Genomic DNA, 25,176 nt, shown 5'->3' with positions numbered 1-25,176 from the left:
TTAGGCATTGGAATGTGCATGTATTTACCTTGGCAAAAGGCAAAAAAGGTCACTTGCAAAGAAGTCTGTCACCAAACCCACCCGGAGGCAAGGGACAGGCCTTGGAAACTTGAATGCCAAAGTGTGAATCCCCACAAAGGTGCTACTAAGTGAAGAAGGCAGTGGTAACACCACCTGGAGATGAATGCCAACCAGCTTGCCATGGCTCTGGCAGCAGCCCTGAGTGACCTGCCCTTTTGGATGAGCACTGGCAATGTGCCTGGCTCTGGGACAGTAGCAACACTGCTGCTTTCCGTCCTGAGGCGTTCCTTCCCCAGCTAGAAAGTCTGGAAGTTTTGATTTGGGAGTGTTTGGGAAGACTGCCTGGCAACAGGAAATGTTGGGGAAGGGCTCTGGAAGCAAAGGTATGCAAGGGCAGTGTTTTGCTCTTCTTAGCGACCGTGTTGGGGGCAGGCCGAGTGCATCTGCCCACCTAACGCAGGCCTTGTCCTAGCTAAGGTGGCTTTGGTAATGTTTGCAAGCAGGAAGTCATGACATGAATTGTCTCCCTTTGCTAATGGCTTTCTCCTGCTCCCTTGCTCCACTCAGCTTCTGTAATGGAGGCTTCAACCACTGCAGCAACGTGGAGCTCCAGCACGGGGAAGGACCGCAGGGTGTGCACCATCAGACCGGACGTGACCCTGCAGAACACCATGCTTCCCCCCACATTAAAAGGTGAGGGGCCGAGCCCCGCTGTGGCAGCTGGCGGCTGTGCTGGGTCCCTTTCCCGGGACATGAGCTGGAAACTCTGGGCATCCATGTGCTGCAGAGGTAGCCCTCTGCACTCTGGGACTCTGCTGGGAAGGTTGCTCTGGTCCCATTAGATTTTCCATGGAGAAACATGCCTGTGGCTGTGCGAAGTGTTTTTCCCCTCCTGGATGTGGCCCACCTGGGAGCGTGTTGTCTGCTCTCGGTGAAGAATAGGAGAAAAGAAGTTCTTGGGGCCACACTGTAATGTTTCGCTCTTCTCCGCGAGAGCAAATGCATTGCTGGGGAGTATTTGACTTGGCTCTGACTGAGCTTTGAACTAGGCTTCTCACCTTACTGTTCTGTTTGTAGTTGTCCAGCTCATGCTGCTCTCAAGACACTGAACAGCAACCAAAGCCATCTTGTGAATCTCTCTTTGCCTGTTGTTTTCTGGGCTGGCCCAGAAATCCCCCTTTCTAGGGGGTGCTGGATAGGAAGCTGTGAATGAGCATGGCTGCCCTCTAGCTGAGCCCTGGCAGAATGCAGGTGGCAGAAAGCTCCTAGTTTCCAAAGTGTTCTTGTTGCAAGAGCTGCTTTGTCAAAGAAGGGGAAAGTCCTGTGTGACCAAGTGAAGGCAAGGGTTGTGGGGAGCTCTGAGTCGGCCTCAGTGGTGGGGGAAGGGCTCTCTGTCTGTGTGCCCTGCGGGCATAAATATACCCTAGAGCTGGCAAGCCGCATCCCGGGATGTATGCATGTGTTGGATGCTGCCCTGCTCATCCGTGGTGGGGGAGCATTCGTTTGAGCATCTCTGCTTTCCGACGACCTTGTTTCCTGTGATTCGAGTAGGAGCAGAGCCGTCTTGAAGACATGTGCCCTGGGTTGCAATTGCCCAAGGGGCTGAGTCCCTAGGAAAGATGGGGAAAATCTACCATGTCGGGTGTTGCAGCTAATGCAGCCTGTGCAGCCTGAGCCTGGGGAGTGGGCAAGAGAGAGAGCTGTGGCTTGTTTCGGACAGGGATTGCGCTGGCTGAGCTGGACAGCATGAAGCCCTCGGAGCAGATGGTTCTGAAGTGTGCAGCCATCCTAGGGCCGCTGTTTAGCACCGAGCTGCTGTTCCACATGCTTCCCGGGTGGAGCAGGTCCAAGATGAACAAGGCGCTGAGTGACCTGGTGCGATGCAACATCCTGAAGTGGCTGAATGCTGAAAAGGTGGCAGAAGAGAGCAGTGTTCCCACCAAGGGGTCAGGCACCTCTCTGGAGGAGGAGAGTGGTAAGTGGTGGTAGCAGGAGCCCGGGAGCCCTGTAGGCTCCTGCTGCTGCCCCCAGCTATGTCCCTGGTGGGGCTCCCCAGAGCACGCTGCACTGCCCCAGTGGAAGCGTGTAATGCTCAGGGCACCGTGGGTGTTAGGGATGGGTTGTTAAAAGCTCTGACAAGTCCATTTCAGATTAGCCTGTGCCACTAGCTTTGTGCTGGAGGGCAATATTGCAGTGAGCTGCTCTGAGTCCCTCTGCTCTCCTGCCTGCAAACGCAGCTCATAGCACATGCAGGGAAAGGGGTATGAAAGCCCTGACATGCTTGCGCAGCCTCCCGCAGTGTGCCGATGCAGGATTTTGTGCAGTGGATTTTTATTGCCCCCTAGCCCAGGGGGGAGCATAGGAGGCTGGGAGTGCCTTGCAGAGCGGGCAGAAAGAGCTGGCTGTGTCTTGCTTCTGCTGCTGGCAGCATGCCCAGCTCCCACCTGGAGCGCAGCTGCACACACTGTCTGTTGGCAGGGAGAGCAGGCTAGCAGCCTGTTGCGCTGGCCATGCTAGTCTGAGGAAGGCAAGCTGGGCCCTTTCGCTGTATGGCCGCGAGGTTCTGAATGCAGGAGCGCTGGTTTCCTGCCAAGGATGCACGCCAAGGCCTGTCTTTCATTGTGCAGCTGTGGCGTCCCTGAGCTCTGGCCCCAGCTCTGGCTGATGGGAAGCCCCGTTGCCTTTCAGATGCCCAGAAGTCATCCATGGACGAGACCAAGAAGATGGCGAGGCTGCAGTCTGGTGTGCTGGCCTTCTGCGCCCCGCTGCTGCAGGAGGCTGCCTACGAGTTGTGGCCGAAGGGACAGGGGGTGGCCATGCACCGCAAGTGTGTGGCCTTCCTGGAGAGGCACGTGCACAAGTGCCAGTGCTGTGGCGGAGGGGACTTTGTTGCCTTCCACCGCTTTGCCATCGGCAGCACCCAGGAGGCAGAGAGCTGTGAGGACCATGGCAGCGACTGCTACTGGCGCAGCTGGGAGGCCTCGCAGGCAGCAAGCGAGGAGATGAAGACGGATGAGCTCCCCACCACTACGGGTATGCCCTGTGCCGTGCTCTGGAGCCTGGGCCCTGCCCACTGTTGTTGCACACATAATTGCAGTGCTCCTCTATCTCAAGGCCTGCCTGCAGAGCCATTTCACACAAGCCTGGGGATGCTTTCAGTGCAGGGCAGCTGCATTTGTAGGACTAGTTCAGTTCTCCACTGAGCACAGGTTCGCAACAAGAGACATGATGTGGCCACAGCGTAGAGCCTCTCTGCCCTTGAGTGTCCTGCTGCGTTTCCCCAGAATTACAGGAGAGCAGCCCATCTCCTTGCAGAGACCAGAGCCTTGGGGTGCACCCACGGCTCAGCAGGCTGAGGTGTATTTGCTAGTGCGTCTAGTACCCTTGGCCGAGCTGGGCTAAGTCTGGAGAAATAGCAGCCGCACAGTGAAGGCAGATCTCAGGGGAAGGGGCCGGGAAGGGAGGTGCCGTCAGTGCCTTTGGCTCTCCTCTCCTTCTCTTAGTGCTCCAGAATGGCAAGAAGCAGCTCTTTGTGCATATGCAGGGAGGGGGTGTTTAACCCCGTGCTTTCTTTGCAGATGCTGCAAATGGTGGGCAGAAGGAGAAGAGTTTCTTGGAGGAGACTTTTCGGTGAGGAGACAGGGTTTTGAAGATTATTTTTGAAGGCAGTGGGCTGAGCGTGTGCAGAGGGGACAAGTGGAGTCGCACCAGCTTGGGCTGCTGGTTGTGACTCTGGCTTAGGAAAGAGCAGGCCCCCAGCTGTGGGAGCTGGCTTGAGATGGCCATGGAGGTGAGCATCTTTGAGGAAGCCTGTGGGATCCCAGTGATGCTGGTCACTTTAGAGTGGAGCAGCCCTGGCTTTCTAGCTGTTCGAGAGCAATGTTGCAAGCTGTGCAGGGGCAAAGCAGCCCTTGGGAGCAGGGTGGCTTGTAGAAGGTGACCGAAATGCCAGCTGGTCTCTCTGGCTGCCTAAAAGAGCAGTGTTCCTCCAGAGCAGGGTCAGCAAAGGCCCCAACAGGATCTGTGCTCATACCTCCTTGTTACAGCTGTAGCCAAACAAATAGCTTGCCAGTGCTGAAAAGGGGAGCTGCTGCTCCTCATGCCAGTTCTGCCCTGCCTGAGCACACTGTCGCTGCGCTCTGGGGCCCTGGGGCTCCTCCCCCGAGTGCCCGGTATATTGGTCGACATCACTGCACTGGCAGGGAACGAATCTTGCCAAAAAGTGCCGTGTCAGTGAGTTGTCCTGGCTTTGCTTGCCATTAGGGGAGAGCCAAAGGTCTTGAGCGAGGAGAGAAGGCAAGAGTGGAAGGGAGGAAGGAGCACAGCGGGAAGACAGGGCAAGGATGGGGTGCCCCTGCCCACTCAGGAGTCGATGGTGTCAATTGTAACCTGGAATGCCCCAGGGAAACTCTGGGTGCAGGTCACCGTTGTGTGGGGCAGAAAGAATGAGTGACCGAGCTCACTCAGCATGCCTGGGAAGGCTGGGAAACCCATGGCCCCCGCGTGATGCCTGTATGCACGTGGCCTCGTGCTGTGCTAGAACGTGTCATTAGTGTAGGCTGAAAGAGCAGTGTTGGTGACGCTAGCGTGTTCTTTGGTGTCTTCTTTCTCCGTGATCTTGTCTCTGACTAGAGCGGCAGAGCGGTTTTTGGCTAAGACCAAAGGGATCTGTAAGGTGCCCAGCAAGACCCCGTGGACCCACGGTGTCGTGTGTTCCTGCAACTGCAAGGCCATCGTGGAGCTGGTGCTTGTGCCCTTGGCTCACCATCACATGGCAATGGGCAACGATGCCAGAGCCTTTTATTATCTGCTGGAGGGTGCGGCTGCCTACTTGCACGTCTGCAACAACTACCTGGTGAGTTGCCCTGCTCGCCAGAGCCCCTTTGCCCATGGCGTCCTCTCAAGTGCCTTGCCCTGAGCAAGCCCATTTCCCCACTGCAATAGGGCATGCCTGGGGGCATGCCTTTGTGGGGACTCGGGTATGAATTGCTGGGGTCAGGCGCAGAGTTTGCCTCCTGTTTGCCTCTCCTGTGGCAAGAGAGACAGGGCAGTGAAGCAGGCCCTTTGCGCAAGGTGCACCTCCAAAGAGGTGGTAGGAGGGAGTGCTTGTGCCCGTGGTGTGAGAGGCAGCGTGACTGTGCTCGGGTGGGCATCGCCGGGCCAGATGCAGGCCCTCCTCAGAGAGATGCTGGAGGCAAGCGGGAAGGATGGGGCTGGAGGCAGGCTTGGCAGCGATGCTCAGCTACTCTGTGTGTTTGTTCAAAGGCCTTCCTGACCCTGAACAAAGCAGAAGCGCTGAGGAACTCGGTGGCTAAGAAAGGAAATGTGCTTGCATGCTTTGAAGAAGCCACCTTCCTGAGCCTCCAAGGGGAGGTAAGGTGACAGGGAGGTTTTTGTGGGCTCTGCTGGTGGGTGGAGTTGGATGCCTTCCTGGGGGTTGGGGGAGGCTATCCCTGGCATTTCTAGCCACGACTGCTCTCAGCAGCCTTTCCTGGGCCCACTTCGCCCTCCGGCCAAAAGCAGTTGAGGTTCTGGCCTTGATTCCGCCAGAGACTTGCAATTGGGTGTCTGCTGAATCGGAGCCCTTTGGGACCCTTCCCAGCATCCTTGCTCTCAGCGTTCCCAAGAGGGCGGGAGGCTCAGGATTCTCTGCTGTGCCTGGGGCTGCTTGACTGACTTGGGATGACCTTTCATGCCAAACGGGACTGCCTTAAAAGCCCTTTTGCTGTGCAGGTCTGCTACAATATGGGACGAATGGAGCTGGCGAAGAAAAAGATCAGGAAGGCATTGAGGCTGCTGAAGAGGAAATTCCCCGAGACCTCCACTGGCGCCTTCTTGCAGTTTGTGCTGGAAAAGTCCGAGCACGCCTCTCACAAGAAGAACAAAGACTCCTCCCTTCATCAGGAGGCAGGGTGAGAAGCAGAAGGGAAAGCGAAGGGAAGGAAGAGCCATTTCATAGCTGGTCGTGGGCATCTAGGCCCCAACCTGCTGAGGCTTAAGCCCAGGCTTTGCCTGATGCATCGGTCTTAGCAAGACGGAGGCACGAAGTAGCGAGGTTTGGGTAGAATGGGGAACGACGGAGCCTGACACTCCCGTGTGTACAAGCATTAGAGCGAGGCATGCATTTGTGTAAAAAGCAGGCTTGTATCGTGAGGGCTGCAGCTGCGTTTGGTGGTGCTGCTGAGAGCATTTGGTTTGCTTAAAGGCAGTGCAGATGCTTGAGCTTGGGACCAGTGCTCTGAGTGACCCGTTTCTGATGAGACACTGGCAGGAAGGCCACGCGAGCAAGTTTGTCCGATTTTTGCCCTGCACTGCAAGTCTCCCAGAGCAGGGCTGTATGTCAGCACATGTTATGTGGACTGTGCTGGTGAACGTGTTTCCAAAGGCTCTTCTACGCATAAGTGTGGAGGCTGTGGGGTGTGCAGGGGGAAAGCAGCTGAGGGAGCTGGAGGCTAATGAATGGGGAGCTGGGGGTTGTGATGGGGAGCTCCTGGGGCATTGGCATGGGGGCTGGTGTGAGTGGGAGCAGAGAGGTGTTAGCAGGGAGTAGAGGCTGGAGAGGGGAAGGGAGTGCGCTGGCGGGAGCAGGAGGTGGGCCTGGCGGGGTAAGTGGAGGCGAGATGTGGGAATGAGGAAGCTCGGAGGCTGTAGCCAGGGGCAAGCCTCCCGTGCAATGACCCTTTTCCTCCCAGTGCCCAGCTTTGCTTGGCCTGCCTGGGCTGTAGTGCCAAGACACCCTCTTTAGCAGTCCTGTTTCCTCAGTGGTACTGCTTGGTTCTCCCGCTTGCATCGCTGCAGCCCTCCTGCGAGGAGGCGCAGCTGCCTCCTCCGTCCCCCTGCTTCCGCCATCCCGTTGGACTTTGCACTGTGCAGCTAGTGGCTGTGGCCCAGCAGTTTCCCTTGTATGGCAGGAGGGAGAGGCTCCCCTGGCTGTTCCGGCAAAGCCACTGCCTGTCCTTACTGTGGCAGCTCTTCAGCCTGGAAAGCACTTGCAGCAGCCGGAGGCTGTCCCGCCTGGCAGGGCTCATGAAGGTGAACACGGCCGAGGAGTCCGAGGATGCGAGTCACGTGAGTGCCTTCTCTCTGCAGCAGCAGCAGACCCCTTTCTGACATAGCTCCTTTCCCCTGGCCTGGCAAGAGTACCACCAGGCCTGCCCCCAGCAAGAAGAGCCCAAAGATGACAGAGATGCACGTGCGCCTGCACTTTTCTGCATGAACTTCCAGAAGATGTGGGTTGCTGTTCCTTTTGGTTGTTCCTCTCCTTGGATTTGTTTCATAATTGTAAGCGTGGAGCTGGTTCTGGTTTTAAGCCAGCACCACTTTCTGTAGCCTGTCGTTTCCTTGTGGCTCTTGAGAACGCTTGTGTGCAACGCACGGGGGCCCCTGCCTAGACACGGCTGCAGTTAGCAGTGGCAGTAGCAAGAGCCATTTGTCGGATGGGTGAGAGCCCTGGGAGTACAAGAGAAGAGAGAAGCTGGCAGTTGGGTTTATGGCCTGTCCCCTCTAGGCCAGAGAATCACCCTGGAGAGATTCAGTCCTGTTCATTGTCCTGTTTGGACCCTTCTAGGTCCTCTTCTCCTACCTGGAATATGCGCTGTGCTGCCAGAACCTGGGCTGCCGGGAAGAGTGGCTGCAATACGGGCGGACGGCCATGCAGCTTAGCGCTGACGTGCAGCTCTTTGGAGGAGGGGTATTAAAAACTGCCAACTTCGCCCAGGCCCTGTCCCATCTGACCCTCAGCCTGGGAAATCTGCCCCTGTCTATCGACGTAGGTAGGTACTGCCCCCGCTGCCTGCGAGAAGGAGTCTCTGCAGAGAGAGCCTGTGCGAGTCTGCTTGTTTTCTTCCCAGGCTATTGCGCCGAGAGGCTCTGCATGCAGCTGCAGAAGCCCAACCTGGACTACGTGGTTCTCAGGACGCTCTTCACAGCGCTCTTTCTCCAGATGAGGTAATCATGGTGCTGGAGAGACTGCTGGTTGCCCAGTGTCAGGGGGCTGACCTTTGGGTGCAGAAAAGTCTGATGGAGAAACTTGGATGGAGTTGTGAGAAAGAGCAAAGAAGGGAAAGCGAGGCAGAGAGGGATGCTGGGAAGGGGAGCAGAAGTGTCTGGAGGTGCTGACTGGGCTCCCACCCCATGGAGACGCTCCATGGAGGCTCATCGTGTTCCTCCCCAGGTACCCTGAATGTGAGGCAGTGCTGCGCAGGCTAGAGAAGCAGGTGTCTGGAGAGCACAGGATCGTTGGGCAGGCGTGCTTCTTCTCCTGCTGCTTAGACCTCTTGCTTGATGCTGGTGAGTCCTCAGTGATCAGGTCCCGGAGAGCCAGGAGGCTTGCAAAGACGCCCACCTGTTTCCTGGTCAGGCAAGACTGCCATACTGGACTTGTCGGCCAGAACTGGTGGCTTTGTCCAAGATTTAAACAGGCAGAGCCCCCCCAGGGCAGGCATAAAGGAACCGGCAATACAAGACTTGTGGAGTATCTTCTACCCTTTGGAAACACGGAAACAATTGTGCTGGCCAAAGTGGTTTTTCTCCTGATATAACAATGACCCCAGAGCCCCCAGCAATCCTTTTACTTCCTCGACAGAGTCCTTGGCCTTTTGGCTGTGTGCATGTGTGTTTGTCTCTTGATTTTTTTTCCCCTCCTTTTTTTTTCTTTTTCCATTTTCTACATGTGAGCAAAGAGTAATTTCACAAAGCTTTTAATTATCCCCTTTCCTTGCTGTGTTTTGAGATTGCCCTTTCTGAAACCTCTTCTCCGACTCACTCTGCTCTGGCTTCCCAGGAAGCAGGCCTAGCAGTGCTGGCATGTGCCTGAGCAGAAGGCACCTAAGAGCCTGTGCTCTGGGGTCCCTGTCATTGCTGATCAATGGCAGCATGCCTTTGTGCAGTGGTAGAAAGCTGCAGCTTTTGCAGTGGAAAATGCTCTCAGGGGAGTTGTGAGTTCTCTTTTTTCCTTCCTGATGTTCTCTGCCCTTGCCTTCAAGGGCATTTCTGTGGAGCTTGAAGAGCCCTGAGGAGCTAGGGTAGAAGTTGAGCCCTTGCAACCTTCCTGTGTGGTTTGCTTGCCCTCTGAGTGGTTTGCCTGCCAAGAACTTCCCTGGCTGTGCTTGAGCCTTCTGCTGCTACGAATGCCTGAGGCAAGTTGAAGCCGGGGAGGGAGGTGCTGCTTCTCTGAGACCCATTTGTATTGCAGGGTGGCAGTACAAGTCATTTGAAGAGTGCAGGAGCTTCGTCGAGCAGAATGAAGCCAACTGCATTCTCAAGTCGCAGAGCAGCATCCTGCTTGGACTGTATTCGTGCCTGGCTCTTTGGTAAGTTAGAGACTTGCTTTGAGTGCGGAGAGGCCCAGGCAGTGATTGTGGCAGGGAAGGTGGGAGCTCTGGGCTTGTCACATCCCCCCATCGCATGTCCACCAAGGCGGCCGTCTCTGGGGCACTGTGGCGAAAGGGGCCGGGGGAGCCGTGCACTGTGAGCAAGGTGGCAAGGAGCCCCGGGATGTGCTTCTGTGGAGCCCTGCCAGGGAAGGATGACTGGCGGCATTTGGCCACAGCCTTCCTTTTCCCCTTTTCTGCTCTGAGTGATGCTAACCAAGAGGAGCTACAACACACTGCAGTTCACCCCCCCATGCCCCCAACACGGCCCCAACATGGCCCCAGTAACTTCCTTTTCCTATAAGATGCATTGCCTCTGAAAGCCAGCTTGGGGCTGGAGGCTATAGCCTAGGAGACCTTTTGATTACTTCCTCATCTCTACAAAATGTGTGTGTGTGTGTTTCTCTGGACAATGTAGGTTTGCAAGGCTTGGGCAGTGGGACAACTTCCAGAAGCCCTTTGAAAAGGCCAAGAGGCTGCTGAAGAGAACTGGCGCCTCCCTTGTGGCCAGCCAAGCGTGCAGCCGGCTCCTGGAGTGCCACAGCCTGGTGCTGAAAAAGGATATTGAGCACGGATCGGCGAGGGCCCGTGAGAGCTGCACCAGGGCTCTAAGGGTGAGGGATGAGGAGGAAGGGGAGGCGCATGTTGCAAGGGGACTCTAGGGAAAGCCGTGTTACTAGCAGCAGTGGGTTGACCTGTGCAGGTCGAAGCAGCCATGACAGCATGGAGTCAGGGCAGTGCCAGAGGGTAGTGGGTTAGAGAGCAACATGGCAAAAGACTCCTCTCACAAAGGTGTCAGCAAGAGATGGAAAAGAAGGCAGTCAGGTGAAGGCGTTCTTCCTGGGCATGTGAGAATTCCCTTGTGGGAATGGTCGGCAAGAGAGGAGAAGAGACTTGCAGAGCCATGAGCTAGTGAGCTCTGCTGAAATGCCTGCTCCATATGAGGTCCTAGGGCTCAGGAGAGATTTGTGCGGCATCTCAGCCTTGCTGGCTGTGCACTCCTTGTCTCTTTAGGGCTGGTTTTTCTCTTTGGGGAATTGGTGGCCTTCTCAGTGCCAAGCCGTCACTGAGCTCTATGACTTCTCCCAACGTGCTTCTCTGTTGTTTTCTGGGCAGCTTGCGGAAGAGGTTTTCTCTCGGTGCTCTACAAGCCCCGTCTTCTACCCCAGAGTCTACCACCTGCAAGCCTACATTTTCCTCATGCTGGGGAATGAAGAGCAGAGCCTGTTGGGCCTCAAGCAGGGCCTCCAAGCCTGTGAAGACTGTGGCAACCTCCTGGAGAAGACTTGGCTGGAGATGAGCACTGTAAGTACTTCATCTGTGCCTTTGAGGTGCTTCCTGGGCAGAGGAGCATGCTGTAGCAGAAGGTGGGCCAGACTGTGCTCCAGCAGGTACACGTAGGGAAAGCCCCCAGAGAGCTTCAGGGGCATGTGCTGAAAGTCCCTGGTGAGCTGGTAGGGGCTAGTAGCCCTGCTCAACAGGAGGGCAGAGACAGCTGCGATGTATCTCCCCCAGGTGGGGCTGGACTGACACCTGAGGAAGCAAGATGCCTCCTTCCCAGCATCTCTGCTTGGCTGAGGAGTGGTGAAGTTGAATCTTTCCCTGTTCCTTAAGGCAGCTCTGGGAGGCCAGGATCAACGTGTGCTGAGTCTGAATTTGCCTTCCCTCTCCTTCTCCTCACTGATAGACTTTGGCAGCCCGGCAAATTGGTTGATGGATGGAACAAACTCCTGAGAGAGGCCTTGGTTGCCTTCCCAGACAGAAATGACAGCTCTGGGGATCGCCTGCTCTTCTCAGCTCTCACTGTGGCTTTTTTTCTTTTTTTCCCCTTAGGAGTCGTGGTTCACTGGAAAAGGCCCCATGGGAGATTTGTGGCTGAAGACAGCTCCACATTTTCCCCAGCTGAATCAAGCAAAGCCAGAGGTCTATAGCTCCAGGTACCTGCTGAAGCTGCCAGCACTGCAAAGGGAAGATCCTTTCCCAGGAATTAAATACTGTCATCATTAGTCCAAACGTTTCTTCCTTTCCTTCTTCCTTTACTATATGCTGCATCAGGCCTCGTTCTCTCCTTTCCCACAACAATGTTTGCACAACAGAAGATGGACTGAACCAATACGTACACAATTAGTAAGGTCAATACCTGAAACAAAATAGTCTTCGCTGGTGTTTTAAGCAGATTTCCCAACCCTCCTGTCCATGGTGGGGCAAAGGCAACTCTAAGCCACATTTTGAAGAGTTAGTTACACTAACCCGTTCTTGGGCAAGATTTCAATCCAGGGTAGCATCCCAAGTACTCCAAAGGAAAACTGGAAATGGCTGTACTGAAAACAGTCGGAGCATTTTGAAGTTCTTAGCAGTTAGGCTTCCATCAAGTGAGGAATATGATAAATAAGGCACAAAGCACTCCAGAGAAGGTAATGCTCTGGGGGATTAGTAAATTCTCATAGTTTTAGAGTTGTTGCCATGGGTTAATAGTATTCCTTCTTCCTGGGGAGAGGTAAAGCATCGGGCCATTTCAGGCCAGTCTCTGTGCAAATCTTCACCAATTTGGTTCTCCCGCTGGAGTTTTACCTTTCTGCAGCCCCACGGGATTGGGGGTGATAGGCACAAGGCAACTAGAAGAAGCCTCCCAGTCACTGGCCCTGGTCCTCCTGGGTGACTTGAACCATCCCAATAGCTGCTGGAGGGACAACGCAGCAGGACACAAGCAAGGCAGGAGGTGCCTGGAGAGCATCAATGACAACTTCCTGACACAGGTGATAGAGGAGCCACTGGGGAGAGATGTTCTGCTTGACCTCGTACCTACAAACAAGGAAAGACCCCGTTGGCCAATAAGCAGGGCAATAAGTAGGATCGCAACCCTGGACTTCAGGAGAGCAAACTTTGGCCTCTTCAGGGACTTCCTTGGAGGATTGCCATGGGTTAGGGCCCTAGAAGGAAGGGGGGCCCAAGAGAGCTGGTTAATATTCAAACATCACTTCCTCCAGGCTCAAGCTCAGTGCATCCCTAGGAGTAAGAAGTCAAGCCAAGGGGGCAGGAGACCTGCATGGATGAGCAAGGAGCTCCTGGCAAAATTCAAACAGAAGGAGGAAGTATACAGAATGCGGAAAGGGGGACAGGCCACTGAGCAAGCAGTTCTTGTGTGAAGGATGAGCTGTTTAGGGCTCTAAGGCAGGGCAGTAGTGGGGTAGAAATAGCGTGCTGGGTGAAGTGTAGAGGCAGGCCAGGGCATAGAGGAGTCACAGCCTGGGAGAGTAAGAGAAGAGTTGCCCAAAGGTCCGTAACCTGCAAGCAGAGGCGGCAGAAACAGGAAACCACCAGCAGGCTCTGCCAGGGACTTGCTCTGGGCTCTTCCCAGCCCACAGGGAGCCACCAGAGGCTCCCGTGCACACCAGGACACGGCAGCCTGCAGTGTCACTCTGGGTGACGATTCATCTTGCCACAGTTTCAGAGGAGCACTCAGCATCCCTGAAACTCTTGTCCCGCTCTTTATAAAATACTTGGCGGTTAGAAGTAGTTCGATCACACTGGAAGAGCCATGCTTAAATACCTCTCTCTCCAACAGCAATGCACACCTCCAGCAGAAGGTTACACTCTGTCTTTTCAATTTAGGTTTGACCAAGGGCCTGGCAGAAAGCAATAAGGCCATTGCTGTCAAGCAATATTGGAAACAAAATGAAAATGTGGGCCCTAAAATGTAAATCGCTTGAAAAGACTAGGCATGCAAGCATGTGTTCACCTCCTTCTCCTTGCTCCAGAGAAGGCTGTGCCCATTCGTGCCCATCCTTTCCCTTCCCTCCTTAGCAACTGCAGGAAAAGAGGAAGCCATCAAAAAAGCGCTACAACTCTACCTAGACGTACAGAACTTCAGGCCCTGCTCTTTGCAAAACCCTTTTTCTCCACAGCAGCAGACAGCACAGCTTCTCAGGGGGCATCACTTTAAGCTGCCAAGTCAGGAAAAAGTCCCATTTTCATAGCTTAATCAAAACCTTTGACAACTGCCCTTCCGCCGGACACTACAACAGCAGCTATTGCCCATCGACTTTCCCCAACAGCTCCACCACCCTCACCCAGAGCCTTTCGCCTTCCCACTACGCCACAGCATCCCTGCACTCTCCAGCTGCTGCCTTGGCTTTCACTCGCGACCTGCAGTTCTCAGAGCTCAAGACCTTGCTGCAGCTGCCAGGTGGAGTCGCTAGGCCAGTTGCAGTTCTCTTCACGCAGGCGCGGTCCCTGGCTCTTGGCTGCTGCAGGGTTCAACTCTCCTCCATCATTGTTATGAGGATCGATCGCACCCATAGTCATGGGGTAAGGGGGGGTGGCCAAACACCCCCAATGGTAGACTAGCTGCCTTGCGCACTCTTCAGCACTGAAGGGAGGAGTTTGAGTGACTGCAGATGACTGCTTTACTCTTGCAGTGGGGGTCCCAAGGAGAGATCCCAGAGCTGGGCTAAGAAGGAATTAATTCCAGTCCACAGTGGGGCCCCAGCAGTGAAAGCAGGTGTTACCTCTCAGGGTCCTGATGAGGAGGAGACAGTCCTGACCACAGCAATTAACACTGGCCCAGCAGTGAGAGGAGGCTTTTGTTTCTCAAAGTCCAGGTGCCCAAGCAGGCCTTATCTTCAAGTCTTGACATCCTTCCTTTTGGAGTGTAAAACACAGGAATTCAGGCTACTTGTAACTGGCACCAAATGTGTATGGGGGGTGGGGGGGAAGCTGGGAGCATCCCCCCACACCAGTGCTGAGGTTTGGCAGGTGGACTTGTTGCTCATTAGGCTCCTTGAGGACCCCCTGCAGACCCCTGCCCTGTGGCTGTACTGCAGAGCCGGGTCAGAGCCTCTTCATGCTGCCCTCCCTGTTGTGCCTCTGTCAACGCCTGAATAAAATCATACCCCCGAGCTGCATGTCTGTGAGGAGGCAGCTAATGCCATGGATTCATTACAAAGGATATACAAATGATTGCCTGAAGACTTCTGAAGAGAAGGGAAGAGTGTCTTTTCTGTCCTTTGTCTCCATTTCCTGCTTTTCCTAGAGCAGGAGAACAGAAAATGGGTAGCTCTTATCCTGGCTCCCTTTCTTCAATTCTGTTTTTGTCACCTTTGCAATTCCCCCCTTCCCTCGCTTCTCTCTGTCCTTTGCATCCTTTTCAGATGACAAAATCTTGCAAGAGGCAGCCCAGCCTGAAGCAGACCCCCACCAGGAACAAGACCAAGCAAGGGAGAAAAACTTTTTATTGCACTCAGCTTCTGATGTGCTCAGCTGTCACTTGGAATATACAGCTTTCAGGTCAAGTCATACATGGTGTGAAACACAGAAATAACACCGGAGGAGAAATTGTCACTTGTGTGCTTTCAGACATAACCACGACACATGAACCATTGCAATGTGACAAGCAGAGAGGGAGTAAGCAAGTTAACCATAGCTGGTAAAGGAGTATCTGGGGACATGAAAGCAATATGGGTTCCGGTATCATAAATGCAGAGTTCAATCAAGAGTCCCAGATATGTATTTCTTCTTTTTGCATCAGGCTATTCTCAGAGAGTCTCCAGTGTGGGAAGCTCCCTATCAAGCGCCAGAGCCACAAGCAGCATAAATCAAGGGAGTTGCCTCTTTCCAGTTTGTGGATCTCTGTCGGATTTGACCACTGAAGAAATGACCTTGATTCCTTCAGAGCTGGTAAAAGAGGACATGGCATTTAAAATGTGAACAAAGGCTAAAGGGAGAAAAGATTTCTCCTGTTTCCCCTGTTGCTCTCTCTTTTTTTTTTTTTTTTTTTGATGCATTCAGATGTGCACATCAAATTAGATTTCCCTTTTTAGACCACAGAGGTTCCTTCTATTGTTGATCCTGAAAGATCCTGAAAGGCCACATTTGTGGCCAGAATATCCACTGTCTGTCAGGGGATTCTGGCTGCATTTGAGCTGCCTGGGACACAGCACTGCGGGCAGTGACGGCTGAATGGTAGGCGTATTTCTCCGCTGCTCCCAGAGAGAGGAGGACTAAGGGATCCTGTGTCGCTGTTTCATTCCTCCTCTCTGCCTGGAGAGCTGAGAGCCCGTAACTCATGCTCCCTTCCTCTCGTGCCCTGCTGACTCCTAAACTCCAGTGCTATTGCCACAGTTCTTGAACAGAAGAGGAAATGCTGAGTGCCCAATACAGAAATGATCAGGAAATGCTGTAAAAATAGGGGAACTCCAACACCTGTGAGGATGCACTCTAGCAGAGAAGGGGAAGAAGACATTTGTCTCTGTGCTGTTAGCCTCTGATACACATGAATCTGCAGCAGCCACAGGTGGTGGCACTGGGCATTGCATCAGCTGGAATTGTCTGTCTGCAGCAATGTTGTGTCATCGTATTCCTGCACGACACGGAGCTCCACAGCACTTCAGGAGATGCAAACCTTAAGGAGAGACATGAAGTACATTTCCTGTTGTTCGTGCTTTTTCAAGGCTCCTCAAAGGGTTTCTTAGGAAGGCAAATGTGAATCTTGCAGTTGTGACCACAGTCGCTTTGCACTGAACGTTCTCCTTTTCCTAAATTCTGTTGTTAGACATGTATTTGGTGACAGTCCCTCATCTCCTGTGCCTGTGAAATATATGTCTTAGTCCTGCTGCTTTTCAGTAGAAGGAAAGCGATTATGGTTTTGGGGAGCCGAGTCCTACAACCAGCTGCACACAGACATGCTCTTGCCTCTGCTCATAGCCCATTGACTTTGTCCAGCTGACATGGGACTCCCGTGCAGGCAGATCTTGGGGCCCAGCTGCCAGGTGTGGGCCAGGAGATGGCGTATGGCCCAGCACTCCTCAGCCTCCCCCAGCGTCTTCAGCCCAGCTGCCCTCAGCTGGACACCAGCGCCAGCATGGACTTCTGGGGGGGTGGGGGGTGTGCCCTGGCTGGTGGGGAGTGGGGAGCCCCCCTGCTGGGCTAGCGCCTCCTCCTCCTCTTTGGCCCCTCGGCCAGGGTGATGAGCTGTGGGGTGGGCTGCCTCTCCGGCTCATCCGCCTCTGGGGGCTCCTCCTCCTCCAGGGGGTCCACGTCCATGGACTGCAGCATGACTGCGGTGGTCCCAGATGGTTCTGCCCACCTTCCTCTTCATCTGCAGTGCTGCCTTCCTGCTCTCCCACAGCCCCTCTGCCTGGCTCATGGCTGGAGCTCCCTGTGGCAGGCAGGAGTGGAGAGCTTGATCCTGGGCCCTCTCCCACCACCAGCCCGCTCCCAGCTCTGGAACAGCAGTGCTGAGGTCACTGCTGACATAGGGAGATCATAGTGACAGCACGTCTGGCTTGGTCCCTACCCTCAGCCTGGCTCTGCCCCATGGGGGATCCTGGAGGCTGGAGGGTGTCCCTGTGGGGAGGGGCCCATGGGGCTGTGGGCTGATCTGCTTGGGACCATTTCCATGGGCCGTCTTGCTTGCTCAGGGAAACAGCTGCTCCAGAAGTCCCCCCAGCAATGGGAGGAAGGAAAACCACAGTAAGCAGAAGTCTTTGCCTTGAAGGAGCTGGTAACAGAAACAGAAAAGGCAGCTTGTTCGGAGAGATGAAAGAGCTGCCTGGCAGTGAATGGCTTTACTCAACATGAGCTGGAGGAAGAAATGCAATGAAAGCCTCCAAGCAGGGGCGGGAGGTGGTACCCAAAGTTCTCCTAAGTCAGAAAACCCTGTCTCTGGGAAGAGGGGAGAGTTTTGTAGCACACTGGGATGTTCTCATCCCATGGGAAAGGACAGGGCAGTCTGGGTTTATTCCTTCTCAGGATGGAAACCAGTCCGAGAATACCCTCCTCTGCTCTGGGATGGAAATGCTGCTTCCTGACAACCTCTGCTTTAAATATGAATATGCTGTGAGTGTGTGATGAGGAGGGAGAGACTGTGCCACAACCTGCCCCTGCTCGGAGCGGAATCACAGAATCACAGAATGGTTGAGGCTGGAAGGGACGTCTGGAGATCATCTAGTCCAATCCCCCTGCTCAAGCAGGGTCACCTAGAGCACGCTGCACAGGATTGCATCCAGACGTGTTTTGAATATCTCCAGGGAAGGAGACTCCACAACCTCTCTGGGCAACCTGTTCCAGTGCTCTGTCACCCTCACAGGGAAGAAGTTTTTCCTCATGTTCAGATGGAAGCATCTGTGTTTCAGTTTGTGCCCGTTGCCTCACGTCCTGTGGCTGGGCACCACTGAAAAGAGTCTGGCTCCATCCTCTTGACACTCTCCCTTTAGATATTTGTACACATTGATAAGATCCCTGCTCAGCCTTCTCTTCTCCAGGCTCAACAGGCCCAGCTCTCTCAGTCTTTCCTCATAAGAGAGATGCTCCTGTCCCCTAATCATCTTTGTAGCCCTTCGCTGGACTTGCTCCAGTAGCGCCACATCCCTCTTGTACTGGGGAGCCCAGAACTGGACACAGTAGTGCAGATGTGGCCTCAGCAGGGCTGAGTAGAGGGGGAGGATCACCTCCCTCGACCTGCTGGCAACACTCTTCCTGATGCACCCCAGGATACCATTGGCCTTCTTGGCCACAAGGGCACATTGCTGCCTCATGCTTAACTTGGTGTCCACCAGCACTCCCAGGTCCTTCTCCACAGAGCTGCTTTCCAGCGGGTCAACCCCCAACCTGTACTGCTGCATGGGGTTATTCCTCCCCAGGTGCAGGACCCTGCACTTCCCTTTGTTGAACTTCATGAGGTTCCTCTCTGCCCACCTCTCCAGCCTGTCCAAGTCTCTTTGAATGGCAGCACAGCCCTCTGGCGTATCGGCCACTCCTCCCAGTTTTGTATCATCAGCAAACTTGCTGAGGGTGCACTCTGTCCCTTCATCCAGGTCATTGATGAAGAAGTTGAACAAGACTGGACCCAGGACTGACCCCTGGGGGACACCGCTAGCTACAGGCCTCCAACTAGACTCTGCGCCACTGATCACAACTCTCTGAGCTCTGCCATTCAGCCAGTTCTCAATCCACCTCACTGTCCACTCATCTAACCCACACTTCCGGAGCTTCCCTATGAGGATGTTATGGGAGACAGTGTCAAAAGCCTTGCTGAAGTCTAGGTAGACAACATCCATTGCTCTCCCCTCATCTACTCAGCCAGTCATTCCATCATAGAAGGCTATCAGATTGGTTAAGCATGATTTCCCCTTGGTGAAGCCATGCTGACTACTCCTGATCACCTTCTTTTCCTCCACATGCTTGGAGATGGCCTCCAGCATGAGCTGCTCCATCACCTTTCCAGGGATGCAGGTGAGGCTGACTGGCCTGTAGTTCCCTGGGTCCTCCTTCTTGCCCTTTTTAAAGACTGGGGTGACATTGGCTTTCTTCCAGTCCTCAGGCACCTCTCCTGTCCTCCATGACCTTTCAAAGATGATGGAGAGTGGCTTAGCAATAATGTCTGCCAGCTCCCTCAGCACTCGTGCGTGCATCCCATCAGGGCCCATGGATTTGTGGGTGTCAGGTTTGCCTAAATGATCTCTAATCCACTCCTCCTCCACCAAGGGAAAGTCTTCCTTCCTCCAGACTTTCTCTCTTGCCTCCAGGGTCTGGGGTTCCTGAGGGCTGGCCTGAGCAGTAAAGACTGAAGCAAAGAAGGCATTCAGTAACTCTGCCTTCTCTGCATCCTTCGTCACCAGAGCACCCACCCCATTCAGCAAAGGGCCCACATTTTCCCTAGTCTTCCTCTTGCTACTGATGTATTTGAAGAAGCCCTTCTTGCTGTCCTTGACATCTCTCACCAGACTTAATTCCAAATGGGCCTTAGCCTTCCTTGTCTCATCCCTGCATACTCTGACAACGTTCCTATATTCATCCCAAGTGGCCTGTCCCCCTTTCCACTTTCTGTAGACTTCCTTCTTCTGGTTGAGTTTTGCCAGGAGCTCCTTGTTCATCTGTGCAGGTCTCCTCCCTCCTTTGCTTGACTTCCTACTCATAGGGATGCACCGCTCTTGAGCCTGGAGGAAGTGATCTCTGAATATTAACCAACTCTCTTGAACCCCCCTTCCTTCTAGGGCCCTAACCCATGGGATTCCTCCAAGTAGGTCCCTGAAGAGGCCAAAGTTTGCTCTCCTAAACTCCAGGGTTGCAATCCTACTTATTGCCCTGCCTCCTCCTCGCAGGATCCTGAACTCCACCATCTCATGGTCACTGCAGCCAAGGCTGCCCCCAGCCTTCACATCTTCAACCAGCCCTTCTTTGTTTGTTAGTACGAGGTCCAGCAGCACACCTCTCCTCATTGGCTCCTCCACCACCTGTGTCAAGAAGTTGTCACCAATGCTCTGCAGGAACCTCCAGGACTGTTTGTGCCTAGCTGTGTTGTCTTTCCAGCAGATATCAGGGTGGTTGAAGTCCCCCATGAGAACCAGGGCCTGGGATGGTGAGGCTACTTCCAGCTGTCTGTAGAAGGCCTCATCAACTTCCTCTTCCTGATCAGGTGGCCTGTAGTAAACACCCACAACAGTGTCACCCATGCTAGCCTGCACTTTAATCCTTACCCATAATGCAATATGCATGGTCTGACCAATTATAGCTTGTTTGCTTAAATGTCCTAGCCTAGGCACTTTATTATTAACGATCTCCAAGTCCGTGGAATTCAACACTCCTGCGCCCAATCCCACAGCTTCCAATCCAGTGGAAAGATCCCTAACTCTGCAGGTTTTCCAATGGGACTTAAACTATTGATCACATATGGTATTGTCCATTGTGAGCAATTTGAATATATCTTACTAATGTTAACATTGTCTCATCGAATCTTACCATAAAATGCATGTACTTCAGAGGTAAAAACTGCCAATCTTTTCAGAAATCCTTGGACAGCTATTATTGGTATTGCAGTAGTGGCAGTGGGAGTCAGGGAAATTTGAAATTGCATACGCCCACCGTGGCGCATGAGCCATGAAGTCAGTGGTTAACTGGCTCACAGACTCCCATAATGAGTTCTAATGGCTACATGGCCTGTGGACATTGCCACCCTTTGTTGGAATTATCTGCTGTTTTTACATGTGCACAGTTGTGTAAGAGGACAGACTTAATAGACCACTCGTTAGTATGGTGATCATATTGGGGGGTGTTGTCTCCTCCTGTAATGTGAGCATTAGTTTCTCTGACTCAAGTCCGGGCTCCTGGACAGGGACTGCTGACACTTAAGCAGAAGGTAAGGTTGGTGTGAGCAATCAGGTGGATACCTTGGTTTCTACTGCCCCACTGGTGGGTTTAAATATGTTGGGCCTCACACGCCATGTCACAGAAGAGGTTGCCAGCCACTGTGGGTTCACTGGATTATTGCAGAGTGCATCAACATTTATGTGACAGTATCCAGGATTGCCCAACACAAGGGTCAGAATTGTCTGATACGTGAGGGGTCCTGTATTTTTAGATATTGCCAACATACTCCCTGGTGATAACACCACACCATCGAGAGTGTTAACAAAGTCCCCGAGGATGCTTACTACTTGCAAGGTGGATACTTTCCATGGTATACTGGTCAAGTAGTGGATTTCACTCAGTCATCCAGGGGATTGGCAGTTCCTAGGGAGGGAAAAGGTGACTTAGGTCTTGGATCGTATTCAACCAAGCCTCGGTAATGATGAATTTCACTGCCATAGTATCTGCATCTCATGACAGGAGGCCTTCTTGTTGCCCACCCCATCCCTGGCTGATTCCAGCTCCAGCTGAGCTCTGGCTTTCCTCGCTCCACGCCTGCGTGCACGGACAAGGTCTTGATGCCTGTCCCCCTTCCACCGTTTGTGCCAGGGCAGAGGTGGAGGATCACCTGGAGCGTCTCCTCAGGCAGCTCCCTGGGAAAAGCTGTGCCCAGCCCCAGCCCCGGCCCCAGTGTGGCAGAGGGGAGCTGCCCTCTCCCAACCCACCTTGTCTGTGTCCCTTCCCCCTCGCTGGGGGCTGGAACTGCCCCAGCCCAGGGCAGCTGGCCAGCACCAGGGCTGGGAAGACGCATGGTGGGACAGGGAGCATGGGGGGCAGTGGGGCAGGGTGACCAGCCCCACTTGGGGCCCCACAGCTGGGCCAGGGAGGGCTGAGGCCACTGGGCCGGCTGAGCTCTGGTTGCTGCTTCGGCATCAGCTCCATGCTGGGAATGTCGGGGTTTCACCCTTTACAGGGAGCAGCCAGTGGTGGGGCTGTGAGCAGGGCCCTATCCCAGACCCAGGCCTTGTCCTGCTCAGAGGCAGAGGAGGACGAGGGAGTGTGGGGCTGGCCAAGGACTCTGCCCCTCACCCACTGGGAGTGCAGCCGATGGGACAGGCAGAGCCTGTCTCTGTGCCCAGGGTCTTTCCATTCATGGAGTCGCAGAGGAGTTTTGGTGGGAAGGCACCTCTGGAGGTCTCTAGTCCAACCTCCTGTACAAAGCAGGGCTGGTTGAAGCCATTCAGCCTTGTCTGGCAACTGCTGGGCTGTGCCTGACCCTGGTTACCATCCCCAAACCTGCTCTGCTCCTCTTGTCCGGGCACTGTGGGACAGGACCTCTCGTCGGTGGGTCACTGCCCTGCCTGCCTTGCCGGCACCCTCGGCTCCCGACTCCCCTTCCTGTTCGGAGCAGCCCTGCTCTTGCTGCTCCCAACAGCATACTCTTTGTAGCAGGACCCCTGTCACAAATGGTGCATAAACAGTTGAGCTGTGATACAGGAAAACCTGCTCTCCCAACTATCCATTATAAAATCACACCCAAGTGGCTGCCCTCGCTTTTTCAACCAGCTAAGACTCTGTATGCAGTGTTACCTGGGTAGAGGGTCCAAATCTGTGGCACTCCTTACACCTTTAAATTGGCTGTCAGGCAAGGGTTGTTGCTGTGGGCGTATACGGTCACCTTTGGGACCTACAACCTTCTCTGGGATCTTCTTAGATCCCAGCTTTCCTTACCAAGGCTTCCTTGACTGTAGTGTAGAGGCAGGTCTGAGGCAGAGACGAGGAGTCAGGTCAGCAGGATGAGGGCAGGGTCAGGTCAGCACCCGAGAGGTGCAGTGCCGGGCACAGACATGTGCACATTGTAACTCAGGCAAGGACCAAGGAGAAGGGGAGCAGCTCCTCGGAAGGGGAGGAGGCCCCACAATGATGCCAGTCACTCTCTGTCTCCCCTGCTCTTGTGTCCAGGAGATCCCCCTCCCTGTCTGCCTGCAGCCCCTCCATGCCCACCCCGCTGCCCAGCACAGCACGAGAGCCCTGGCCCTGCAGCCCCTCCAACAGCTCCTGCTGCCCAGGGACAGAGCAGCCTGCCCCAAGCTGGTGCACAGAGAAACCGTTTCTTGTTCTCATTTTCTACCTCTGAACGCTGCCCTGCTTTTCTCCTGGGACATTGCTGCTCCCCAGAGAGCCTTTCCCCAAGTGAGTGTGTCAGATCACACTGGGGCTCTGAGCTCACCCCCGGAACCCACAGATTTCACAAGCAGAGCAGCAGGCCCTTTTGTAGTGCAATCCGCTGGGCGTAGTTTTGACTCCAGCCTCTGAAGAAAGGCCAGACTTCATGTAGGTCACTGATAAGAACCACTTTTATTATAGAAAAGTTATTCTGGAGGCCAGCTCTGGCATAAGGGTGCCCATTGCCTGCTGGTGCCTGTGCTCATAGAACACATGCACAGCCCTACCAGCACCACCTTACAGGAGCACTAAGGCCATATACACACTTCAGAGGAAGGCAAGACAGTGTGGAAATGAGGAGAACAGCTCTGAGAAGAGACAGTCCTGCTGCTGTTGGTGGCCCTGTCTCCAGGGAAGCTGCAGCCCCAATGTGAAGGCTTCAGTGATGAAATGCCTGCTGTGGCAGTGGGAGGACGGTCCTGAGGAGCACAGGATCTGTCCCCACAGGCTGCATCCAGACTCTCCTCCCCTCCACTCCTGTTCCACTGAGCATTGGAGCACTGTAGAGGGAAGGTACAAGCCCACAATGACAGCTGGCAGCCACCCTCTCAGGAGAGGGATGTGAGATCCCACCCTGACTGTGGCCAGGGGATGTGAGCACTCCCAGTGAAACAGGAACCATGGTCACACCCTGTCTGTACTGGTCTGAGCCTGACTCTGCCCCCCCGAGCTCCCTTGCTGTCAGAGCTGAGAATGACACTTCCAAGGGAAACTCTTCTCATTGCACTGAGGACATGCAAGGGAGCTCAGACTAGTGGGCTTCATCTCTGCTGATGAAGGGGAAAGATGCCTTCTTGCTTCCACACAGTCTCTGGGCCAGATTCAAATGAGAGATTCCTGAGAAGTGGCGCGAACCAAAACTTTTTCCTTTTTACAAGAAGGCATCAGAGAAAAGGAAGAAAGAAAGAAATGAACAACACATAGCTTTGATGTCAAATACCCTGGGAATGGGGAGTGTGTGCACACGGGACAGTTATTGGTGCCGACATTGCACCCATTGGATCAGTTTCCTCAGCGCATCCTTGAGCTCCTTGTTCCTCATGCTGTAGATGAGAGGGTTCACTATTGGAGGAACCACCGAGTACAGAACTGCCATCACCAGATCCTGAGCTGGGGAGGAGATGGACAAACTGAGCTGGGCAAACATGAGGGTGCTGACAAACAGGGAGACCACAACCAGGTGAGGGAGGCATGTGGAAAAGGCTTTGTGCCGTCCCTGCTCAGAGGGGATCCTCAGCACAGCAGTGAAGATCTGCACGTAGGACAGCACAATGAAAACAAAACACCCAAGGACTAAACAAAGACTAACCACAGTAACTCCAGATTCCCTGAGGTAGGAGCCTGAACAGGAGAGCCTGCGGAGCTGGGGAAGTGAACAGTAAAACTGCTCCACGGCATTCCCTCGGCAGAGTGGTAGTGAAAAGGTATTTGCAGTGTGCAGCACAGCATTGAGAAAACCACTTCCCCAGACAGCTGCTGCCATTTTGACGCAAGCTCTGCTGCCCATGAGCGTGCTGTAGTGCAGGGGTCTGCAGATGGCAACAAAGCGGTCATAGGCCATGACTGTGAGAAGAAAGTACTCAGCCAAAATGAAAATGACAAGGAAAAAGACCTGGGCAGCACATCCCGAGTAGGAAATTGCCCTGCTGTTCCAGAGGGAAATGGCCATGGATTTGGGGACAGAGGTGGAGATGGTGCCGAGGTCGAGGATGGAGAGGTTGAGGAGGAAGAAGTACATGGGGGTGTGGAGGCGGTGGTCACAGGCTATGGCAGTGATGATGAGGCCATTGCCCAGGAGGGCAGCCAGGTAGAGGCCCAGGAAGAGCGAGAAGTGCAAGAGCTGCAGCTCCCGTGTGTCTGCAAATGCTCGGAGGAGGAACTCTTTCGGGGAGCTGCTGTTGGACATTTGCTTCTTCTGGGCACAGGGGACTGTCCAGCGAGGGAAAGACATTGACAAGTTAGGACAGACTTCTCTGAGCAAAACTTCCTATTTATTACAACTCTGCCCTCCCCCAAAAGCAGACCTTACCTCTCCCCATGTTGGCTTGCAGCCTAGGCAGAAACCCCAGGGTCAAATGGTCAAATGTCCTATGGATGGGGTGTCCTGAAGAGAGAGCTGGCTCATTCCCAGCCATCCCCCTTTCGCAGAGGAGTGATGCACTTCACTCATAAGAGGGAAGCAGCACTATGTTTATTGTGGAAAGTCAGCAACTTAACAAAGTTCAGCCATAAATAAGAATGATTTAACGAGGTTTGACTGGCAAGGTTCACTCAGTTATTTACTGCATGAAGGACAGGGTCAGATGCACATGCAACAGAGACCCCCCCCCCCCCGTTGAGTCACAAGGTTCGGAGTGGACCCCCTTGCTTTCTAAACTCCTTCTGAGAGGAGCCTAGGAGCAGCTGGATCCAATCTTAGCCCCAGACTTTGTCA

The 25,176-nt window shown here is 54.1% G+C and overlaps 1 protein-coding gene and 1 pseudogene across 1 annotated transcript; one reads left to right on the top strand and one right to left on the bottom strand.

Annotated features, from left to right (window-relative positions):
• The window catches only part of LOC136996272 (adenylate cyclase type 10-like), a 28,870-nt pseudogene extending 12,550 nt beyond the window's left edge, over positions 1–16,320 (top strand).
• Positions 16,317–24,717, bottom strand: LOC136996270 (olfactory receptor 14C36-like). The gene is made up of 2 exons (XM_067317200.1): positions 23,737–24,717; positions 16,317–16,436 (listed from the first exon to the last, which is right to left on the bottom strand). Exons 1-2 carry the CDS (start codon positions 24,691–24,693, stop codon positions 16,317–16,319), a joined length of 1,077 nt encoding a protein of 358 aa, XP_067173301.1. The 5' UTR covers positions 24,694–24,717.
• Between the last annotated feature and the right edge of the window lie 459 nt (positions 24,718–25,176).

The sequence above is a fragment of the Apteryx mantelli genome, unplaced genomic scaffold, assembly GCF_036417845.1.
Source record: "Apteryx mantelli isolate bAptMan1 unplaced genomic scaffold, bAptMan1.hap1 HAP1_SCAFFOLD_33, whole genome shotgun sequence".
NCBI lineage: Eukaryota > Metazoa > Chordata > Aves > Apterygiformes > Apterygidae > Apteryx > Apteryx mantelli.
The sequence above is the reverse complement of the archived record's forward strand: the minus strand, read 5'-3'. Positions and strand labels throughout refer to the sequence as shown.

What these genes read in the sequence shown, in the direction of transcription:
- LOC136996270 (XM_067317200.1), bottom strand. Translation starts at nt 24,693, where the DNA reads ATGTCTTTCCCTCGCTGGACAGTCCCCTGTGCCCAGAAGAAGCAAATG. An exon ending in TGAGGAAACTGATCCAATGG is followed by an intron (nt 16,437 to 23,736) that starts GTGCAATGTCGG and finishes GTCATGCTGCAG; the next exon opens with TCCATGGACGTGGACCCCCT.